The sequence below is a fragment of the Terrapene carolina genome, unplaced genomic scaffold (assembly GCF_002925995.2).
Source record: "Terrapene carolina triunguis isolate 2854851 unplaced genomic scaffold, T_m_triunguis-2.0 Scaffold838, whole genome shotgun sequence".
Taxonomy (NCBI): domain Eukaryota; kingdom Metazoa; phylum Chordata; order Testudines; family Emydidae; genus Terrapene; species Terrapene triunguis.
In genome coordinates, this window is record NW_020665189.1 from 4,265,521 (window position 1) to 4,288,282 (window position 22,762).

Sequence of the window (22,762 nt, forward strand, 5' to 3'; positions counted from 1 at the left end):
CAAATTAACCTGGGAAATGGAGGGATTTTCTTTTGCTGTAAAACATTTACAGCCTTTGAGCTGCATTCTAGTAGTAATACATGGGGAAAATGACGGCTGCTAACCATCAGCTCCTGTGTCAGCTCCTACTCTAAAGATCCTGACGGTGCTATAATCTGACCTGAAAAGCTACAGTTTTTTTATACAGTTTTTTTCTGGTATCTGTTTGAAATTCACAAAATACAAAGCAAAAGCATCATCCCAGGAAATCGGACATAATCTACCCACAATGCAACACTGTCTTATATTACTTTCAGTGGCCCAATATAGATCTCCAGGTACTGAAACCTATCTCAGGTGTAGACTAAAGTGAAGAAGTCTCATTCCCTAGGAGCTGAGGACGAATTAAAACCTAGTGGCCAACACATGACAGTTGTCCTTACAAATAATTAGGAAACCTGGAACTCCGGCAAAGGGAAATCAAAATATAGACTCTAATTTGAACACAGATATTTACAGTTTCCCCAGATAAGTCCTGAGTGATGGCAGCTTTCAAAGAGCGCTGGTGCCATTAATCAGCAAAACTCACTAGCCCATTGCCTAGTACGTCCAGCTCAGGAATCTGGCCAGTGGAATCTCCCTGCTTAAAGAAGGAGCAGAATGGAATCACTATGGTACTAGTACTAGAACGCCAAGTGGGCCCAGCCCTGCCTGTGCTACAGGCAACTTTTCTCCCCAGGTGGGGAGAACAAGGAGGGTCAGGGGACCCAATCAAGCTAGGACGAGACTTGGGGAGAGAAGATGCCACAGATGGCTGTTGGCAGATGCCTGCAGACACTGTAGAGTTGTAAGGAAGTTCCTGGGGAAGGCTGAAGGCAGGAGAGCAGCATGGTGGAGTTAGAAAGCTCCTATAGGGGTCCCTGCTGGGATACCAGGCCACATCCTAGGCAAGAAGCCGAAGAAGACAGACCCTTTGGATGGAGAGGCTGGGCCCAGTTGGAAACATTGTGTTCATTGTGGACTTGCAGGGGAGACACACGATCAAGTTATGTTCATAGAAGACTTCAGTTCCCCTCTGTGTGGCAACAGTAGAGGGCAAATCAAAGGGACCAAGGAGAAGAACAGCCCAAGCCCTGGAAGGACAAATTAGGAGGGCCGGGTGTGGCCTTTAGGGCCACTGGAGAGTGTGTGAACGATTATATAAATTAGACTCCACCCAAACAGGGGAATTGTGTTTTAAATACTTTGGAGTTTACTGAGGGGGCCTGAGAAGGGGAAACCGAGGCAGGGATCATAGAGCCAACTCCAGCCACAAGGGGGCACTCAGGAGGCAGCCACCCTGCTACAACAAGGAATCATTGTGGCAGGTCATAGTTAGAAATTTTTGTTCCTTCTTCCTTCTCATGCCAGTGTATGGATGGCTCTGAGATCTATGCCCATTATGCTGGGCTTCCATCATGTGAGAAGTGGTCTGCACAACTCCGGGCTGGGGGTGCTGCTGCTTCCCACAATACAAAGAGATTTGTGGGGAGCTGTTATGAAACCATTTTCTTCTGAACCCATTCACCATGGATCCCAAGGACAGAGCACAGCATGATATTACACTGGACAGGGGTACCACCCTTAGTGGCATGGGCAGTCACAATGATAAGGTGCCAGCTTAAAAGCTGCAACTACTTGGCATAAAATGGAGGAAACTGCAGCATCCGCCACCTTTAATACAGAAATGCAACCCATGGAGACTACAGGTCCCAGCATGCCATGCTCCGTTTCAACGCAGTAGCTTTGCTGGGACCTGTACTCCGCATGGCCTGCCCACCCATATTGTCATGGCGCACGGTGTAGAATTCTATGGCCAGCTGTGATGGAATGTGTCTGCACTGAGCCCCAGCTTGATGCGGTGTAGCAATAACTCCCTGAGAGGCCTGCTCCTGGGGATTCCCATGGGGTGTGCCTGGGTGCTGTTTAGAGCTTGTGATGGGGTATACCGACCCCATGCTGGTCAACGGGGGGTTAACGAGTTAATGTGGGCTCTGGTAGCCTCGCCTTGACACACCTGTGAGACAAGTCACCAGTGGAGGCAGGAGCTTACAAGGGAGAATATCTGACCCAGCTCAGTGGAGGGTAGACCAGGGAGGAGAGCAGACCTTTACCTCTGGAGGCAGGAGCTCCTTGGATGACTGCTGCTAGCTCACCTTGAGAGGGGACTATTCCTCTATATTTCCCTGGGAACTCAGTTTAGGGCCACAGCCTGATGGACTCCCCGAAGGAACAGCCTTAACCCGACTGTGGGATTATTCCTTTGTTTTAATTCCCCTTTTGTTCTGACAACCCGGGAAGGGGCAGGAGTCCTACCCAGGACCCAGTCAGAGGGTGGAGTCTCTTAGGACTGGAAGTGGAATGGGAAAACCACTCAGACTTTGCAGAGCAGTGGCCTGGCTGAGTGCTGGGGACCCTGCCCAGAGCCTAAAGGGCGTCCTGGGGAAGGAATTCTGGTGACAAGCTGAACATGCCCTAGGGAGAGATTTTCACAAGTTGCAGTAGAGTGTGAGTCCAGCCGCCTCCTTTTAGTCAAATACGCTCCCTCTGAGAAATCTGGAGCGCTCTGACAGTGGAGATGCGGCAGGACCACAGAGCGGGCTGGGGTGGCTTTATTTCTTGCTCTGTAGGAGAACAGCAGTGTTTGGTGAGACTCTGACATTGGAAAGATTGTTACTGGTACTAACAGTTCTTCCCAACTATGCAGAATCCAACAAGTAGTGAAATGAACCAGTTTCAAAAAGCCTCTGGTTTCATTTTAATTGCATGATTCTAGAGTGCGCACAAGCAGGAGATCCAGTTACTAGAGGAATTGCAGCACTTTAATAAATAGAACAATAGTTACATACATTGTTGGTTTTGTTAAGCTACTCAGTGGCAGACAGGAGTTAGGTGACAGTGTCCAGAGAGACAAGGTGGATGGGGAAAGAGACAAGCTTGTGAGCTTACACAGAGCTCTTCTTCAAGTCTTCTGTTGTCTCTTTCACCAAAGAAAGTTGGTCCAATAAAAGCTATTACCTCACCCACCTTGTCTCTAATATCCTGGGACCAACATGGCTATAACAACACTGCAAACAACTCATGGTATCCAGTCAGGGACTATGCAGCAAAGGTATTTGGTAATGTCATCACACCCAGCACAGCAGGTTATGTGAGGGGGAGAGAGACTGCCTTGTCCATTTTGTTCCAGAATTTTAAGCTTAAAAACACTTGTTCCCTTCATTGCATCTTCCCTTTAAACCATCCATGCACCAGCCATGCTCAGTTCCTGGGATGTAGATGGAGCTCTGGAGATCAACCTCTTCCCAGAAATGCAAGTTGTCTGCTTCCCACGTGCATGAGACCATCAGAAAACACTCCCTGCTCAACACAGAAGTCATGTAGGGGGAAGAAAATCACATGAGACTATTGTTTATTGGCAAGGGACATTGATGCCTCTGATCCAGTCACCGTGCGGATGTCCAGCTGACACTAGAGCAGACTGTGTTTCCTTGGTATTTGTTAGATGAACCAAGAATTGTCAGCTGTCTAGTTCTGCTGCTCTGTTCCACTTACAAAACAGAACCCCCAGCACAATGGACAGACATTTGGAGACAAGAACTCTCATCCCCATCCCTTGCTCAGTTCCCACCAATTGTTGATCCCACCTCCTGCCTCACTTAGGACACTCCCCAGCACCCCCAGCAGCCGGGTGAGGGGAGCCTGGCCAGGATCCACCTGGGAGTCACACATCCCGCTTTCCTTCACTGAAGGCCAGCAGCTGTCACATGGGAGAGTCCTTTGAAAATGTTGGCAAGGCCTTCAGAAAGCTTCACCAAACCTGCCCTCCCATGCAGCTGCCTTTAGGAAAGCTCTGTGTGCTCTGCTCCTTCGGCCTGGCCTTCCAGAACAAGCTGCTCCTCCTCTGACACTTTTAGAAATCCCACTACTGCAGTGTGGGCCTCCTTCCAGCGCTCTGGAACGTGCCCTGCCTTGCCCTGCCTGTGTGACCCTGTGGCAGCTGCTGTGATTAGGGGAGTGTTCAAAGACATTTAACTTCTGGTACTGTAGCTATGAATTCCTTGTTTGCTCCTGATCGACCCAGTTCACCTGCTGAAATGCACCTGCCCGGCTGCCTAATGGTGCAGGCGCACCTGAGGGAGGTCTGCTGCCATGTGCTTCATGGTCTGGGCCTGTCTGGAAGAACAGCCTTGCCATGCTGCAGTTGCACAGAGGAGTGCAAGTGCCAGGATGCTGCCAAATGAACTAGGTGTGTCTGCATCCACCATGCAATGCAGCCAGTGTTTTGCAAGATGCACCGGTTATGTCAGCAGGGCTGCATGCTTCCTGCTGCTGAACATACCATGTACACAGCATGAACCACACCCACTGGGATGCTGTTGCAGCCACCAAATGGAACACAACACTCGGGGTACAGTCACCTGCCATGCTAACAAGTGATCTGGCTACATCTGGCTCACTGCGCTGCCTAGGGGCACTCACCTCCTGCGCTGCCAAATGCCCCAGGTGAAGCTGGCAGAAGGCGCACCCCAGCTCAGCTGTGGCACTCCCTGGTTGTGCTGGGTGGGATAAGCAGGCCCTAGGTGTCTAAGGGAGAACCCAGAGGGCAGATCCTATTGTGTGTTGTGAGGATGTGAAGTGTTCCATGTGGCAGCAGGACCAGCCCCAGCCCTGTAGGGTGTGGAGGTAGTTGTGAGCTAAGGCAGGTAAGGTACTCTCTGTCAGGAGTGACCCATCCTGCTCTTACAGACTTCCCGGGGCCTGATGTTCTGCGGTGCTAAGCGCCCGCTACTCCCCAGGAGGCTGCAGGTGGTCATGCTCCTTATGACTACACACAGAGACAGGAGCAGCACAGCTGGCTCACCACTGCCCAGATAGGTGCATCACGTGAGTTACTGTCCGTCACCTTTTGCCTTGTCCTATCCACGAGGCTGGATTCCTCTAATTCACAGAGATGTTGATTTCTGGTCCTTTTTCCTGGTACATGAATTCAGACTGTATGAAAGAAGCAGAGGCCAAGGCAGGCGTTACTGGCTTGTCCACTGACTGTGGAGCATCATTCAAACACTACACTTCCAGTGGCAGAGAGATGCATTCTTCACTCAGAATCATGCTGTCTGCCTAAGTGAGCTTCTCTATTGCAATCTGCCGCTTAGCCTCGCTCAGACAGGCTACAACAGTGTTTACTGTGGCTTTGGCGGTGAGTCCTCCCTATGGCATAAGTATGACTAACTCACTCTAAAGCATGGCACATGTGGCTAGGGCAGGGATCAGAGAGTCCTGGGTTCTAGTCCTACCTGAACTATTCACCAGAGCTGGGTGAAATACTTTGACCAATGTTTTTTTTCAGTGAACAATGCAGATGTGGGGACCCTGCCCCATTTTGTGAATCCATGTCGATTTCACCAAATTGTTTTGGTTAAAAAAACCCAACCAAACAAAAAACATTAGAAAAAAATCAAACCATTTTGATTTTTCAAGTGGAAATGACGTTCTGTTTCAAGATTTCCTTTAACTTTATTATTAAAAAAAATAAACATAAAAAATGCTCAAAATCTAAATGAAATATTTGATTCAACCCAAAACAACTTCTTTCTGAAAGGTAAAAATAATTGATTTTTGGTTTGACCTGAAACTAGTTTTCTCCCTGATTACGTTTTTTGGGAATCGCTGGCAAGTGGAAAAATCCGTTACCTGTCCAGCCCTAGCACGGCATGGCTTTCGGAGGTCACTCAGCCTCAAAAGTGGCCTCTGGTCTTGGGTGCCCGCTTTCAGCCACCTAGGGCCTGATCGTCTCAGAAGTGGTGCACTCTGCGGCTACCACTGACCGCGGCTGCAATTGTGTGTGCTCTGCACGTCTGAGGAGGTGGCCCTGGCATCTCAAGATAGATGCCCAGAAATTGAGGTTCCCAAGAGGAGAGGCCGCTTTTGAAAATGTTGGACTTATCGTCTTTGTGCCTCATTTCCCCTCTCTGTGATATGGGACTTAGACCTAACTCAGAGGGCTGCCTGGAGGCTTCATAAAGCAAAGCACTCAGAGCTCCTCGGCTGACGGATACTGTTGTATTCCTGATGGCAGTCTCCTCCACCACCCCTCGAGCGGCCAGGAACACCTCAGGATCTTAGGACAGAATCACAGAAATGTAGGGCTGGGAGGGACCTTGAGAGGTCATCAAATCCAGCCACTGAGCTGTGGCAGCACCAAATAAACCTAGACCAGCCCTGACAGGTGTTTGTCCATCCTGTTTTTAAAAGCTTCCAATGATGGGAACTCCACGACCTCCCTTGGAAGCCTGTTCCAGATCTTAACTATCATAAGAGTTAGAAAGTTTTTCCTAATATCTAACCTGAATTTCCCTTGCTGCCGATTAAGCCCTTTGCTTCTTGTCCTACCTTCAGTGGACATGGAGAACCATTGATCAATGTCTTCTTTAGAACAATCCTTAAAATGTGTGAAGACTATCATCAGGTCCCCCTCAGTTTTCTTTTCTCAAGATGAAACATGTCCAGCTTTTTTAACCTTTCCTCAAAAGTCAGGTTTTCTAAACCTTGTCTCATTTTTGTTGCTCTCCTCTGGAGTCTCTCCAATTTGTCCACATCTCTCCTAAAGTGTGGTGCCCAGAACTGGACACAGTACTCCAGCTGAGGCCTCACCAGTGCCGAGTAGACCAGGACAGTTACCTCCCGTGCCTTACACATAACACTCCTGATGTGATTTTAGCCTTTTTCACAACTGCATCATTTTGTTGACTCATATTGAGTTTGTGATCCACTGTAACCCCCAGATTCTTTTTAGCAGTACTACCACCTAGCCAGTTAGTCCCCATTTTGTGGTTGTGCATTTGATTTTCCTTCCTAAGCAAATTACTTTGCAGTTATCTTTATTGAATTTCATCTTGTTGATTTCAGACCAATTCTCCAATTTGTCCAGGTGGTTTTGACTTCTAATCCTGTCCCCCAAAGTGCATGCAACCCCTCCTAGTTTGGTGTCATCCACCAGTGTTATAGCATATTCTCCACTCTATTATGCAAGTCATTAATGAAAATACTGACTAGTAGTGGACCCAGGACTGAGCCCTGTGAGACTCCACTAGATACACCTTCCCAGTTTGACAGCAAGCCATTGATAGCTGCTCTTTGACTACATCTTTCAACCAGTTGTGCACTCACTTACTAGTAATTCCATCTAGATCACATTTCCCTGGTTTCCTTGTGTGAATGTCCTGTGGGACTGCATCCAAAGCCTTTCAGAGCTATGAGGAGAGTACTGGCGCCTGGTGCCTTGCCCAGATCTGGCGCTAGCACACTAAATAATTTATTGCTTCATCAGGCATTTGTAGCAGGTCTGTGCTGGCCACTTTGCTACTGTCTGTCATATCCCCTGCTATGAGAAAGGCCTGGCTGCTTGTTCCTATGGTAACTCCAGCCCCAGGAAGGGCCTGGGAGACGGGGAAAGGAAGCAGCTCCGGAGAAGCCCTTCCCGAAGTCCCGCAGTATTGCTGGCTGTGAGTGGGATCCTCATGGCAGTATTTGTGTCTGTCTGACCCAGAGCAAAGCCCCGCCATGCTCAGCCTGCCTTTCCAATAGAAAATGAAGCTCCAAAGAGCGGCCAGCATCTGCTGCTCCTGACAGAGGTGAGCTGTGGGGCCCCAAGGTTAGAATGGGACCGAGGCAGCCTCTTGGGCACTGTCGCTCATGGGGGAGCTACAGTCTCCATCCAAAGTCCCTCCCGCTCCTCAGATGCTCTGTGCTGGAGCCCTCCTTAGCCATACATTAGGATCACTCCTCTCCAAGGAGCCCCGGTGAGGAAGGAGCATCTCCTCCCTCTCTTCCCCCCACACTGTTGCTGCCTCCTCAGCAAGTCTGTTCACTCAGCCTGCCTCGCTGGACCCGATGGAGGCCCAGTGACAGGCGATCAGCTCTCTCTGCCTGGGCTGAGACCAAAGGGGCAACGTGCCCATGATGGCGCTTCTCCAGCAGGTGAGAGAGGCCAATCCCCACCCGCAGCGAGGGGAACGCCTCCCCGCCCTGTGTGTCTGTGTATCTGTGTAACGACATTTGTGGCAAACGGCTCTTTCCTGCCCCACTTACATCCTCGCTGTCGCTCTCCTCCTTCTCCTGGCTCCTCTGCAGCTTTTCTTCTTCCTCCTTCCTGTCTTTTTCTGGCATGATGTCATCCAGCCAGCTGAGGTCCTGCCGGGAGAAGATGCACGCCATCGCCTTCCGGATCCCCACCAGCGCCAGGAGCTGGGGCCAAACCAAAGGCTCAAGTAAGCATCATGCAAAGGACGGGCACAATTAGTGACCCACAGGGAGTGTAGTCACAGCATGGGAGTGGGAGTCAGGACTCCTGAGTTCTATTCTGACTTTACCATTTACTTGCTGTGAGCCCTAGGGCAAGACCCAGTGTTGCTCAGTGCCTAAGTTCTCCCATCTGTAATATGGGGATAATATATTGCAGGGGTGCAAGGCTAAATTAGTATTTAAGTGGGGGATTTTTTGAGGTCCTTGGATGCAAGCTGCTATATAGGTGCAAAGTATTATTACTGAAGTGGCTCACATCCCCATCCAGTGTAGGATTGAGTCTTATGTCAGTTCACTCCAGGTCGCCATTTGAGAACCTATCCCATTATTGCAATCAGTGAAGTCAGTGGCAACACTTCCACTGCCTTCAGTAGGAGCAGGAGCAGGCCCTCGATGCCTCCAGCAATGGAGATTCCACCCTTCAGGTCTGAAGCTTTCCAAACCAGGCCTGGTTACCACCTTCAGACAGCAGAGACATCCCAGCAGCCCTCAGCTGCCATGTGAGAACATACAGCCAGCGGGGCCTCGGTCCCAGAGCTGGCACGGCATTGACAGTTAGTACTGCGATCTTGGACTGCACAGGAACCATTGTAGAGCACGGGGCGGCCCAATCCAATCAATAGGGAGTTCCTGCAGCAGCTGGAGTTTCCAGATGCTCATCAAGGGCAGTTCTACACATAGGGCATCAGGCTGTGTGTCTGGGAAGCCAAGGCACATTGTAGGTCTCTCACACCCTTGGGTAGAGAGTGGGAGCTGATCCCTTCGGCAGCCCATTATCTCGAGCAAGCCTGGAGGGCCTTGTCTAATGGGAATCGTGAGCACTTCATAGGAGGGGAGAGGGAGGAAGCCCAAGAAACAGGATCTAGGGTTGTCCGAGGCCTGGGACTTGGCTGTTTCTGGGCCATACCAAAGTGGGACCAGGGCGGGAGATGCAGATCAACAAGTGCTCCCCTTCTACGTAAGGAGAAAGCCACCCAGTCTAGCAGGGCACAGTGAGCCTGTCACTGCCCGGATATGAGGACCTCCTACCATCACTGGGAAAATAATGGCAGCTACGGTTGACTTGAGGATCCACAGCGCAGCCAGGCAGAGCATCTGAATGAGGGTGAATAGGTGCACTCGGCGCAGGGGGACGTGGCGAAGGTACATGAAGTCAGGCTGGTGTTTGGCAGGCATCAGAAGGAGCTGGATTCTGTCCATGAACTGAAATGGAACAAGGGCAAACAGGTCACAAGATGCCAAGTGGGTGAGTCCCTGGCCCAGCAATGAGACAGGACACTCAGGTTCCCAGGATATATTCTACACTCATCTCGGGGATTTATTTCTGGTAAGGAGAGTCCGAGACCCTGAGGTCTGCAGATTACAATCTGCCAGGCTTTGCTTTTCACATTCCAAACCCCAACCCCAACTTCCCGCTAAGGATTCTGGGTAAAGTAGTCCCACAGACATTTCCTATACTAAGAGGGAGCACTTTAGGAAAATTCTGCTATGCTGATTTACATGCCATAAACCCCACTGAAGTCCTACAGCAAGCTCAGATTGGAAACCTGCCTGGGGAAAATCTTTCCAACGACATGCGGTGCTGCCAGCCCTAACTTTGGTCATGATTTCAAGCTTCTCTGCAAGGAAGAGGGGTTGATTTTTTTTTAATGAAAACAGATTCTCTCTTAATTACATGCCTCCAGGAGTTGGGGCTTTACGAAAAACACCGACTATCACAAGGCTTGCAATAAAATCACAAGAGCTGGCAACACTGGACATACTGCAGTCTTCAGCTCCTGGCAGTCTAGTAGGAGTTCCATCCAACAGTCAGAAGCACACATCACAGGACAAAATTCTTCTTCTTCTCTCTCTCTCTCTCAATTTCACTCACTTGCAGAAGCTCTGATTTACTTTCAGCTCTGCATGTGTGTGTGTGTGTGTGTGTGTGTGTGTGTGTGTGTGTGTGAGAGAGAGAGAGAGACAGAAACAGAGAGGCAGGCTCTCCTGAACCACAGAGCTAGCCAAAGGGGCGAAATGGGATTGTGCCTGGAGGGTTTTATCACAAAGGAAAAAGGACTCCCACTGTTTATATTTCCATTAGAAATCAAGGTCTTATCAATCATGTTGTTCTGGGAAGGCTCCATGGCTGCCTGGAGAACTGTCAGGGTTCTGAAGTCACAGAGAGCGTGGAGGTGAACCCGGAGTGATCGAGAGAGGAAGGGATTTTTATTCAGACTGTTTACACTCTACTTTTGCTTGTTTTTGTTAACACTTGACTCAAACCCTTAGGCGAGAAGCTCTCTCTCTCTCTCTCTCTCTCTTTAAGAGTCTGAACACTATGCCCTTTCCGTGAAGGGCTGAGAAAGCTCCAAGGCCACAGCACTGAGCTATCCAAGGAGTCCTCCAGCAAAACCAGGAAAGACAGGAGATAATATCCCCGATGCTTTTCAGGTAATATTAAAAAAAAGCAAAACTAAACTAAAAATCCCCTCCCGCCAAAACCCTTATCCTTCCCCCTGCCGCTTCTCTGAGGCCTTATTATTCATCACAATGATGCAGAGAAGGGCTCAAACCTGACTCGTCTCATCCTTTACCAGTCACCTCTAACCATACCATCTCTCAGAGCTGTCTCCTGTTATTTCAGCCCTCAGTTCAGTGAGCACAGAGGGGTTAATCATTACAGCAACTGCCCCATTGGGCTAAGAGCAAAATGAAAAGACCCTGGAGACAGAGTCCCAGCTAAAAGCAAAGCGCCCTGGCACCAGCTCCTCCACACTGACACTGTTTCTAGAGTGCTTGTGCTGGCAGCTTCTCGGCTCCAGCACAGCCCCTCCAGCGCGGTAGCACTGAGACCAGGCACTCGGATCAGTTTAGATGCTGGCTGGGCCAAAGCTCTCTTTAGAGTTGGGACAGACAAACGAGGGCTAGGACAGGCCATTTGTAAAGGACTCTCTAAAGACCTTTCTCCAATAGCTTTGCTGTAACATACGAGCCCTCGACAGACCCACCGCTAATAGGGAATACCTGATGGGCAGGGGGGCAGAACAGTTTTATTGGCATGAGACCGGGATGCTGAAATCACAAGTGAGTTAGGCAGGTCATGCCAAACCAGAGCCAATAAACCCTTTCTACCACCCCCATCCCGCCATGGATTCTGCATCTGCCACATGTGCTACAGACCAGCTATTTTCGGAGTGTTTTAGAGAGGATGTGTTTATTTTATTTGTACAGTGAATCCATGGGTCCAACAGTGGGAACTGGCTGCCTACAAACAAGGGGAATGTTAGACACATCTAAACCTGGCCTAAAATAGCTTTTCTATAAATATTGTGATTTCAAGGACTGATATCTCAGACCCTTCCATGCTGTGTCCCCCATTAGAAAGCTGGGAACCTCCCCTTTCCAATCAGATAAACCTCCAGCTTCTAGCACTAACAGTTTGCAGAATGCCAGGCTTCCAACCTGGCACAGGTTTGGGATGAATATTTCCCATCCCATGCCTCAAGGTGGGGTCATTTTGGGGGGAAATGCCCCATTTAGGGAAAGAAAGAGAGATTTCTGGGGCAGGACATTTTTCTACAGAAACAAAAAAAAAACTATAGCAGTTTGAACTTGTCCAGAGGGTTGGAATATTGGCAATAGGGCAGTTGAGGCATTCAAAGATGTAATATAAATGTCATTTATTACATGGTTCTTTTAATATCTCCTTTCCTCTATCTAAGTGATAAAATCTATCCATCCATCCCCATTCACACCCCTCTACCCATCTTAGTGCGTGATGCCTATCCGTGATAAATGGCAGTGTCTTGGGACACGTTTCTTTAGCATACACCTTTGAGTGCCTTGCCTGCACTCTGCTCCCTAATCAAGCTCTATGGGACTCTTCTAATGTTCCAGTGCCCGGCGCAGCTCCAACCAGCCTCCTTTTGTCCAGGGCCGGCTCCAGGGTTTTGGCCGCCCGAAGCAGCCAAAAAAAAAGCCGCGATCGCGATCTGCGGCGGCAATTCGGCAGAAGGTCCTTCGCTCCGAGCGGGAGTGAGGGACCGTCCGCCAAATTGCCGCTGAATAGCTGGACCTGCCGCCCCTCTCCGGAGTGGCCACCCCAAGCACCTGCTTGCCAAGCTGGTGCCTGGAGCCGGCCCTGCTTTTGTCAACCTGCCCCAGAAATTTTCCCTCCTCTCCCTCCAAATGTGGAATTTCCCCCTTGAAATCACACCACCCTAGGGCCCAGGAAAGGCAAAAGATAGCCCTGCACCAGGAACAGCTTTTCTATGCTTATGTAAGTCCCAGCTTTGCGCTCTGTTACTGTGTAGCACAGGGCTAGAAATGAGAGCTCGGTAGCACTAGAGAATGGGGCCCAGCCCCTCTTCTTGACCTGACAGGCCCTGAGATACCAAACATTTTGGGTGACATTGTGACACTTTTGTATTCCAGGTCATTGGGCCCTGAACAGTAGGAGTCACGGACTCACAGTAACTAAGGAGACGTCTACACTGCAAAACAAAAACCCGCAGCAGCAAGTCTCAGAACCTGGCTCAACTGACCCAGGCTCGTGGGGCTCATGCTATGGGGCTACAGATAGCAGTGAAGATGTTTCTCACACAGGCTGGCGACATGGCTCTCAGATCCACACCCTTTTCTGGGTCTCAGAGCCCGGGCTCCAGCCCAAACATCTAACACGTCTATTTTTAGCCCCGCAGCGTGTGTCCAAGTCAGCTGACCCAGGCTCTGAGACTTGCTGCCGTGGGATTTTTTTTTTTTTTTGCTGTGTAGACATACCCCAAAACACCCACCTTTATTGGTGAGAAGACACAGAAAATCATCCCAATAAATGTGTGTGATTAAATTCTCTACAATAGGTTTTCTGTAACAGATGGGACACTTAGACAATACACGGGGTGGTGGGATAGGGGGTCTATCAGCATTTGTTTGGGATGACCTGCACAATACATTTGTGATGTCACCCTCTCCCCTCCCCCCCAAACATTAACAAGTTTATAAATAAGCCCCCATGCCACAACATATGGCTAGAGCCAGAACTGAGCAAAAATGTTACATCCCTTGAATTCAACCCACATACTGAGAACATTGAGAAACTGGTGCAGACATGTCAAGGTGATTGACCTCCATGGATCTGTACTCACCTGGATACTGTTAAGAGCAGCCACACCCATGTACAGAAAGACACCATACAGCACAGGCATAGGGATGTACTGGAGAAATCAAGTGAGAAGCATCAGCATGGTCAGATGTAGCTTTCCTTACAAAAACTTATGGAATTTAATCATCTTCCATAAGATCAGTCTTCAAGTATGGCTGGCCCGTTTGGTTGTTTCATTTCAGACACAGCAGCTTAGTTTTATGGTTATTGCTTAAGTTATAAAGAATTCAAACTTTGGATATATTCGTATGCAGCACACTTGGTTAAGATAGCATTATGGTGGTAAAGACAGATTAGCTACTGCAAAAAACAACTTGCTAGAAAGTTGTGGGTATCAAAATCCAAATATTTGAAAACCAGGAAATTCTGCTGTAAGAGAATGTTTTCAAAGCACAAATATTTGAAAGTCAGGAAATTCTGAATAAAGGTTCCACAAACACCCTTAACTCTGCCCCCAAACCCCACTATACCCTGAATTGTCCATCTGATGACAAATCATAGGTAGGATCACTAAGGTTTTGTTGTATTTTTGTGGGTATGTCTCCTCAGGCTGGAATTTACACCTCCCGTTCCAAGGGTAGACATACCGTAGTGGAACAGTATAGAGTGGAGAGTGTATGGGGACTGTATGAGGAGGGTAAAATGTGACCACGCTGTGGTCTCTCGATGAGCACAGGAATGGGGATGGTGGAGGGAGGTCTCTGGCCTGCATATGGAAAATAGGAGGTGAAGCTGGCACAGGAGGGGGTGAATTGGAGGAGGAGCTGTGGCTGGAAGATGATGGGGGAGTGCAGGTCATCCATTACAATATGGGATGTTGAATGGTACTTTCTTGGGCTTAGATGTGTGAAAATTAACTGAGAAGGACTATCAGAATTTGTGATGCATCCATCGCTGTGGGCTCTGTGCTGATAGTACAACCTTTTCCCACTTCTGTAATAATGACGTAAACCAAAAACGCTTTATTACCTTGAGAACCGGGGCCAAAAAAACCGACACTCCGGTGAGGATAAAGACCACCAGGCCAGTCAGTCTCTGCTCCCTGCAGACAAACACGCCTGCTGTTAGACACTTTGTATTTCATGTTTGAACCACAGCTCTTCTTACCCGGCCAAATCTATGGCCAGAGATACAGAGTAGAACAGCCAGTGCACTGCTCCAGCGCCGTACGAAGATGCCCCAGCTGCAAGTAGCCCTGCCCATAGTATCCCCTAAGCCTCTGCTAATGCTCCATTTCCGCTTTGCCTCTAGGGCTAACCTGAATGTGAACAAAGCAAGGAACTGCACACAGGTGCTCCAAATGGAGCTGCAGGCATCAGCTGAGAAAGGCTTGTGCAGAAGCCCCTGTTCTGCTTTGCTATTCTTCTCTGAACCAGGTGCTATGAAGCACCAGCCTTCACTTCTCTACCTCAGAGTCAAACCAGGCATAGCAAAAGGAGAAGTGATGTCAAAGAGTCAAGGAAAAAACGTCTGCCATCGCCCTAGACTTTTCCCTGTCGTTGGCTCCTGCAGCACAGTGACAACGGACTGTTCAGGAATTGTATGGGGTTACAAGCACCCTATACAATGGCCTCATTGCACGGATAGCTGTGCCTTAGCATGGTGTGAAAACCGGTAATAAAAAATCCATGCATACTTAGTACTTGCTGTTGTAGCACAGTATGTAGCTCTGCCCAGTGAGTAGAGAGCATCTACAGACCTTTCTAGTCAACACGAAACTCCCAGTTGACTCTCTACTTCAGGGGTCGGCAACCTTTCAGAAGTGGTGTGCCAAGTCTTCATTTATTCACTCTAATTTAAGGTTTCATGTGCCAGTCATACATTTTAACATTTTTAGAAAGTTTCTTTCTATAAGTCTATAATATATAACTAAACTATTGTTGTATGTAAAGTAAATAAGGTTTTAAAAATGTTTAAGAAGCTTCATTTAAAATTAAATTAAAATGCAGAGCTCCCTGGACCGGTGGCCAGGACCCGGGCAGTGTGAGTGCCACTGAAAATCAGCTTGCGTGCCACCTTTGGCACGTGTGCCATAGGTTGCCTACCCCTGGTCTACTTAGACTGACAGATGGATCTGATTGTGTGCCCATCCATTCATTGGTTTTCTATACATCAGCCATACGTCTGTTCCAAAATCCCAACCTCCAGCAGTGGCTGGTACCTGGTGCTTGAGGGCAGGTCTTCACTACAGGGGAGGTTGATTTAAGATACGCAAATTCAGCTACGCGAATAGCGTAGCTGAATTAGACGTATCAGAGCCGACTTACCCCGCTGTGAGGACGGCAGCAAAATCGACCTCCGTGGCTCCCCGTCGACGGCGCTTACTCCGCTGGTGGAGTAAGAGCATCGATTAGGGATCGATTGTCGCATCCCGACGAGACGCGATAATTCGATCCCCGAGAGATCGATTTCTACCCGCCGATTCAGGCGGGTAGTGTAGACCTAGCCTTAGAGGAATGCAAAATTCCCCCGTAATGCAGCTGGCCAACTGTGCAATGAGGAGCTGGGGAAGGGGAGCTTCTTTCCTCACTCCTGTAGCACCCTGCACTCCGAAGCATGGAGTCAGGTTGGCTGGGAAGATAATTCCCAGAGCACTTCCAGCACCAGATCATCAGCAGGACACATTTTCCCTTTGTTGTTTAGTGATTTCTACCAATAATATTCACCACAGAGCTCACCACGACTCAGCACTGGAATTCCAGGGTCAGCCTGGCCCTTGGAGAGCACGCCAGCTGGAATTGTCAAGGTGGTTTTGCTTAATGGGAGGGGGGCACAATACCTGATTCCCAGGAACTTGGGCTGCTCTCCTGGTGCAGAAGTTGTACTCTCCTTTTTCAGGCTGTCTATGTGGGCCAGGGAGATGACGGTGGCAGACACATACCAGGGGAGACCCGTCACAGATGTGAGGATCATCAGAAGGGAAACGCAGAATAAATCCAGGTGAAAACCTGCCCCTTTCTGGAATGAGAGACACATCAGTGCTCAGTGAGACATCAGCCTGCAGGGAATGGGGAATCAAGGGTTACATCTTGTTTCCAATGGATCCTACTGGCTGTAGCAGGAGCTCTGTGCATGTAGTCAAGAGTCATTGCAGGGGAGTTGGGCTCTGTGGAGGCACCTGAGCTGACAGACCCTAGCGAGAGGCTGGGGGTAGGACATTCTCAGTGAAGAACCCTTGACTCTGGGATTTGCTTCCTCCCTTGGGCTAACACAGCCTTATCTTATCTTCAGCTCACACGGCCAGGCCTATCTCCAGGCTTTTAACCATGGTATGGTCATGTGGGAAGGGTCTCATTTTTGCTGGTGGAAATTGCTGGGAGTCAGGTGCCCTGGGGTTTTGCAAATCCCCCTAGACACCTATCCACATCTTTAGGTGCCTAAATACCTTTACAAATCTGGCCCCCCCAAGCATCACCAACCAATTAGGCAATCAGCTTGCTGTCTAGTGGACAATGATCCTTTGATATATATTTGGGGAAAGAAAGTTAATAACCTACAGGGAAATAATTAAACAATCTCCCCCTGCCCTCCCCCCTCACCCCCCCGAAGCCAACTGTCTCTCAGTAATTCAATGAAAACAGAAGAAAAATGTGTTAGTTCCTGATTGGCTCAAGGTGTAGGATGAGATCCAATCTCTGATCCAGTCAGAATGCATGTGTACCCTACATTCCAGTAACCAGTGTCTCTACACAACAAGGTAGCTGCTATTAACGCTGTCTGTTGGGACTATTCATGGATGGTCTATTTCTCTCCATGGTTTTTGGTTCTTTTTTGTTTCTGTTCATTGGTCTGTCTGAAAACTACAAGGGCTTATAAATAAAAATACTAGCATTGTACAGTGATGAACATAGTCACTGCAAAGACTTGAGCTGATAGAGTCTAATTATGTACCTAGTCCTCTTTCTGGTTAGCCTGTCATTTGTAATCAAATCCCAATATAATGCAAATGTATTCATTCTTCAGTAGGATTGGCTGTGGAACAATCATCCATAAAGCATGGATTGTTCACAAACTGTTCACCTCCTCTGCTCTAGTCACTATATTAGTGGCGTGGGGTTGGTTGCTTAAGTCACATTTTGTCCCTGATCCTGGCTGGATGTACTGAACAGGGGGATAATGAATCACATATAATGTGCTCTCCACTACAAATTTACAGACAAAAAATCATTCATGCTAAAATTCGGGATTTTGGAACATTTTCACAGCTACCCAGCAGCAGCCCGACTCCTCGAGGATAAAGAATAATTACACACCTTGTGGTAACTGTGCTTCTTTGGGATGTTTTGTCTGCCGTCCTATCTCACAGCCACGCTGAGGGCCATCATGTTTAATGAAAGTGCGGGGTATGACTCTGCGTGGCTGCCTTGAAGATCTCAGGTATGGGGATGTTGCTGAAATTCACAGAAGAGGCAGCCTAAGTTCTGGTGAATGAGCTTTGATACCCAGAGGAAAATCCCCTCGATCATGTGAGAGCAGACTGAATTGCACTGGGTGATCCATGTAGACATTCCCTTGAAGAAATGGCTTCAGAAGCACAACAGGGGAGGCAGGACAAAGCCCTTCGGCCTATCCAGGCAATTTAGCAAAGCCCTTGAGACATCCAAGGTCTGAAGTTTTTTCTCTCCGTGGAAGCAGCGGGGCTTGGGGTGAGGGAGGGAAAATGAATAGATTGAGTTAACTCAAAGTCCAAGCCATCTTTGGGAATAAACTTGGGATGAGGGCTCACCACCACCGTATCTCTGTGGAATGTGTGGAAGGAGGGTGCGCGAGGAGAGTTCAGGGCTCACATGCTGATGTTATGGCCATCTTGAGAGTATGGTGGTGTAGAGAGCTTTCAGAAAAAGGCTCAAATATGGGGCTCCATGAGACCAGAAAGGACAATATGGAGATCCCAGGTAGGTTGGAGCTCCCTGATTGGTGGATAAGTGTGAAGCAATCCTTTTAAAAACCTAGAAACAGCAGGATGGGAGAATACTGAGCCTGACTGGAAGAGAGGATGGCATGGCAAAATCACTGCAAAATGGACCTTCGTTGAACTGAATGAGAGTCCAGAGAATTTCAGGTGCAGGACATAATCAAAGATCTTGGGAACAGGGGCCTCCAATGCATCAAGGTTGTGCTGGGCTGCCCAAATTGAAAGCCTTCTCCACTTCGAGGAGCAGGTTTTCCTTGTGGAGGGCTTCCTGCCGTGCAGTAGGACTTCTCATACCTGTAGAGAACAGTCAATAGCACTTCACCAACCAGCATCTGGGCCATCAGGTGTAATGAGTTTGGGTCTGGGTGAAGAATTTGATCTCAGCTCTGTGATATTATGTCTGGACGGTCTGGAAGTGCCATCGGAGGCCGAGTTGACATTCGGAGGCGAGATATCAGCCATAACTGCCTCGGCCAATCAGGATTGGTGTAGCTGCATCCTGACTGATTTTCCCTTTCCCCCTGGATATCAGAGGGCCGGGTCGAAATGCATACATGAGACCTGGATTCAGTGTCTTGCACACAGCCTGGGCTCATGTACTGTGGAGCAAAAGACTGGACACATCATGTTTTCTGTGGTGGAATTTCCCCACCGGTGAAATCTCAGTCTGAGGATGGTGCTCTTCAGAGACCATGATTGTCTCAGCAGACAATCTGTCCCCAATTTGCTGTTGGCTGCTGGGAGATAAGAGCAATTGGAGTAATCCTAGGAAGTCAATGCCAAGTCCATAGTTTGAGTGCCTCTTGGCACAGGGGTGAGGAATGGGCAACTCCCCTCTTGTTTAGATAATATATTGCAAATGTGCTGTCTGTTGGGTTCTGTGTGCTGGAATTTCTTAAGGCTGGCAGGTACGCTTTGCAGGTTAACCTGATTGTCCTGCATTCCAAGAGGTTTATATGCAGTCCGATCTCTTGCTGGGATCACATTCCCTGTATTTGGAGATGGTTCCAGTGAGCACCCTACCCTGTTCCCAATGTGATCTCTGATCAGTGTCTTGCGAGGAGGAGAGGCGGAGTAGGGTACTCTTCTCCACACATTCTGTGAGTCTGTCCATCATCCTAGTGATGGCAGGATATGAGCTGGGATCATGACATGCATGTCCATTTGATGTCTTATAGGGACACACTGACCTCAGCCAGTCCTGTAACGGGGATAGGTGAAGTTGGGCTAGTGGTGTCACATGTGCAAAATGACATGTGGCCTAAAAGTTTGAGACAGCTTCTCAATGTAATTGACGGATGTATCTTGTTGTTGGATATTGTCTGTATAGACTGAAATCTTTCTTCTGGAAGATATGCCTTTGCCAATTTGAGTTGATGAGAGCGCCTATGAACTCTATCCTCTGTGAAGGGTTGAGCGATTACTTTTTGTAGTTTACTATCAGGTCCAACTCCCTGAACAGGTCACAATCTATGGTTAGGGCTGTGATAACATCATGATGAGACCTGCCTTTGATCAGCCAATCATCTAGATATGGATAGACAAGAATGCCTTGTCTCCTTACATCTGTGGCCACTACAGCCATGCATTTTGTGAAGACTCTCACTGTTAATGACATGGTATTGATACTGGTTGGGCCCTACTGTGAAATGTGACCTTTTTATGGGCCAGATGGATCCCGATACAGAAATTTGCATCCTGGAGTTCGAGAACCACAAACCAGTCTTGAGCCTGTAAAAAGCCTGTAAGCAGGTGGTTTCCTTCAAGAGAACCTGGGTTCCTTTCTTGGAAAATAATCAGCAGGTTGTTATTGGAAGTATGTGGGTACTCTCTGTCTGGTCTGAGATTAGAATCTGAAGGGCTTCCACCTCAAGGTGGGGGTATAGACACTGGTGCTGGCTTTAGGAGTCACAGCTTGGCTGATAGGGGCACTGATGACGCGGATTTTGAAGTAAAAGGGCCTGACTTGGAGCTGGATGTTCGTTCTGCTGGGTCCAAAGTGCCCCTCCTAGACTGCTCCAGTAGAAAAGGTTTTAGTCTCATGTCTCCCGGGTGTTTCTCCTTCTTGGCAAGAAGGACCGGCAGATAGAGCCACGGTCAGGCATGGTGTGTGTGTGGGGGGGGACTCTCACCTAAACAAAATAAACAGCAGTTCTGCCTGGCAGGGCCAGGAATGGGACCATCCCAGGACTGGCAGGCTTTGAGTCTGCCATATGAGGTAGTAGTGGTGGGGGGCCAAAACAATAATAGGGGTTAAAAAAACCCCAAAAGTTCAAGGAAGAAAAGAATGTCATTCTAAGGGAATGAACCCTAAGTCACTGCACGACAAGTGAGCATGAAGGGGCAGCAGGTTTGGTTCCATCTTGCTGCCATGGGCTGTAAGCAGGAAATGAAGGATGGTGACGGTATTCCGTCAGCTGGAAGGGGGTGGGAGGACATGCACAGCACAGGTGCGCCCCAACAGACACTGCTATCCAGACTCCAGGCTCACATGCATGAAGCACATGCACAGTCTAGAACGGAATCCACATGGAGACATCTCCAAAGAACAAACACTATGCTCTGACCCCAGGAATCACAGGGAACTGAGCTCAGTACTTTTTTCTGCCAAGTTATTCCCGAATCCGTTTCTGCCGCCATTCATCTGGCTCTAGGGGGTGAGTCTAGCCTGCGCCATGGCCTCTGGAGGCTTCCTGCTGAATGCAGCAGGGCTTGTTTACTAAGGCTTGCTTGCACCTAGTTCTGGCACTGCAGCTCATTTCCCTTCTCTTCCCCAAAGCTAAGCTGGCCATTTCTATCCAGCCTTCAGAAGCAGGCAGGGAAGTCAGACTAACACAACAGCTGCTGCAGGGGTTTGCTCCAGGGAGGAAGGAGACTGGGTATCTTCCTGCTGGTAACTCATAGGAGATGCCTTCGGAGGGCAGCTGATATGCATCAGGGAGGTGAACAAGCACTCCAAGAGCAATCGGATAAGTCACAATCCCAGCTCAGCTGAGCAAAACCAGGTGCGTTCCCAGGCCCAGTGAACCTGTTTGTCTTAGCACAAGGTCTGATGATTGGAGAAGGCTTCATCCTTGGCTCTGAGTTTCTGCCTGTGTGAGCAGGTTAGGGAAAACCTCAGTACACCTCATGAGAAAAACAAGTGCCAGCAGGGCCCAGCCCTGGGTAAGGCGCCCTGATGGCCAGGGGCCAAGCGACACAGCAGTGTCAGAGAGAAAGCTGGCACTCTCTCAACCAGACAGGTTCCTGCTAGTACGTTCAGCTGGGATGTCAGTGCCTGTGGCAAATGATGCCACAGGATGCTAGGGACAGACGGGCAGCTGAGACAGGGAGACTAGGGGAGGAGCACAAAGAAAAGGTCCCTTGCTGGCATTGTCTTTGGGAGGCAGTGTGGCCTAGTGTTTAGATCAGGACACTGGGAGGCAGGAAACTGGGCATTTAGTCCTGACTGATTCACTGTGTAACTCTGGGCAAATCACTAGTCTCTCTGGGGCTCACTTTTCCCAGCTGTAAAATGGAGCTGACAACGCTGCCTGGCGTTGGAGAAGCGGGCTGAGATCCTAGCATGAAAGGCTCTGGGGAAGCCCTTGTTTCCCTGGATGATGGGAGGAGCTGGCCCTTGCTTTGCCAGGGGTCCCAGGGCTCAGAGGGACGTCATGAGGAGAGCAGTGTTTAGAGGCCTCTGTGGATTTAGGGGCTTTGTCGCGGCCCAAGCTAAGGGCTCGATCTTGGGAAGTGCTGAGTGCCCTCATCTCCCAGTGACTTCAGGGCCAACTGAGGGTACTCAGCACCTTGCCAGAGGCTCTCAGCTCCTCACAGGATCAGTCCCTGAGTGGCTGAGAGCCTCCACCAGGCAATTAGCAGGGAGAATTCCTGGCTCCCTGCCTTCTGACAAGGGGAGGGGGGAAGAAAGCGCCCCCCCCAGTGCATTGATTTTGCATAATATCTTTGTTTTCAAATTTCACCATGTCCCCAAATGCAGGGACAGGCATGCAGGGCCCAGCACTCCCCAGGGAGAGCCCTTCACCAGCCCACAGACAGCCCACAGTTTGGATTTGGTTTTGCATTAGTCCAGATTCTTCATGCTGATAGAAATTGGGCTGGGGAGCAGCTGCAACATGCCCCTCCCCAGCTCTGCAGGCACCCATCCCCCTTCTCGGGCCTGGCTCGCTGAGGCAGAACTCCATTCAGAGACAGACCTCACTGTGCCCATCACTACACAATACCAGCAAGCTGCATCTCCTGTTAACATGGAGATCTGGCATTATCAGCCTTTCCTGTCTGATCTGCTTTAACCCAGGGGAGGTGACCCCGTGATAATCCAGCCCTTCACACTGCATTGGACACCAATGCTTGGGAGACTAGCCTAGAGCAGGGGCCCT

The 22,762-nt window shown here is 49.2% G+C and overlaps 1 protein-coding gene across 1 annotated transcript in view; it reads right to left on the reverse strand.

Moving 5' to 3' along the window:
• Nucleotides 1–3,306: 3,306 nt before the first annotated feature.
• SLC4A9 (solute carrier family 4 member 9) overlaps nt 3,307–22,762 on the reverse strand; it is a 58,297-nt gene continuing 38,841 nt past the window's right edge. The window contains exons 16-22 of the mRNA XM_026660841.1: nt 16,245–16,423; nt 14,435–14,507; nt 13,449–13,517; nt 9,352–9,525; nt 8,110–8,265; nt 4,925–5,013; nt 3,307–3,378 (exon numbers count right to left, since the gene is read on the reverse strand). Of these exons, the coding sequence (XP_026516626.1) occupies nt 4,960–5,013; nt 8,110–8,265; nt 9,352–9,525; nt 13,449–13,517; nt 14,435–14,507; nt 16,245–16,423 (705 nt within the window). The 3' untranslated portion in view covers nt 3,307–3,378; nt 4,925–4,959. The remainder of the gene's footprint in view (nt 3,379–4,924; nt 5,014–8,109; nt 8,266–9,351; nt 9,526–13,448; nt 13,518–14,434; nt 14,508–16,244; nt 16,424–22,762) is intronic.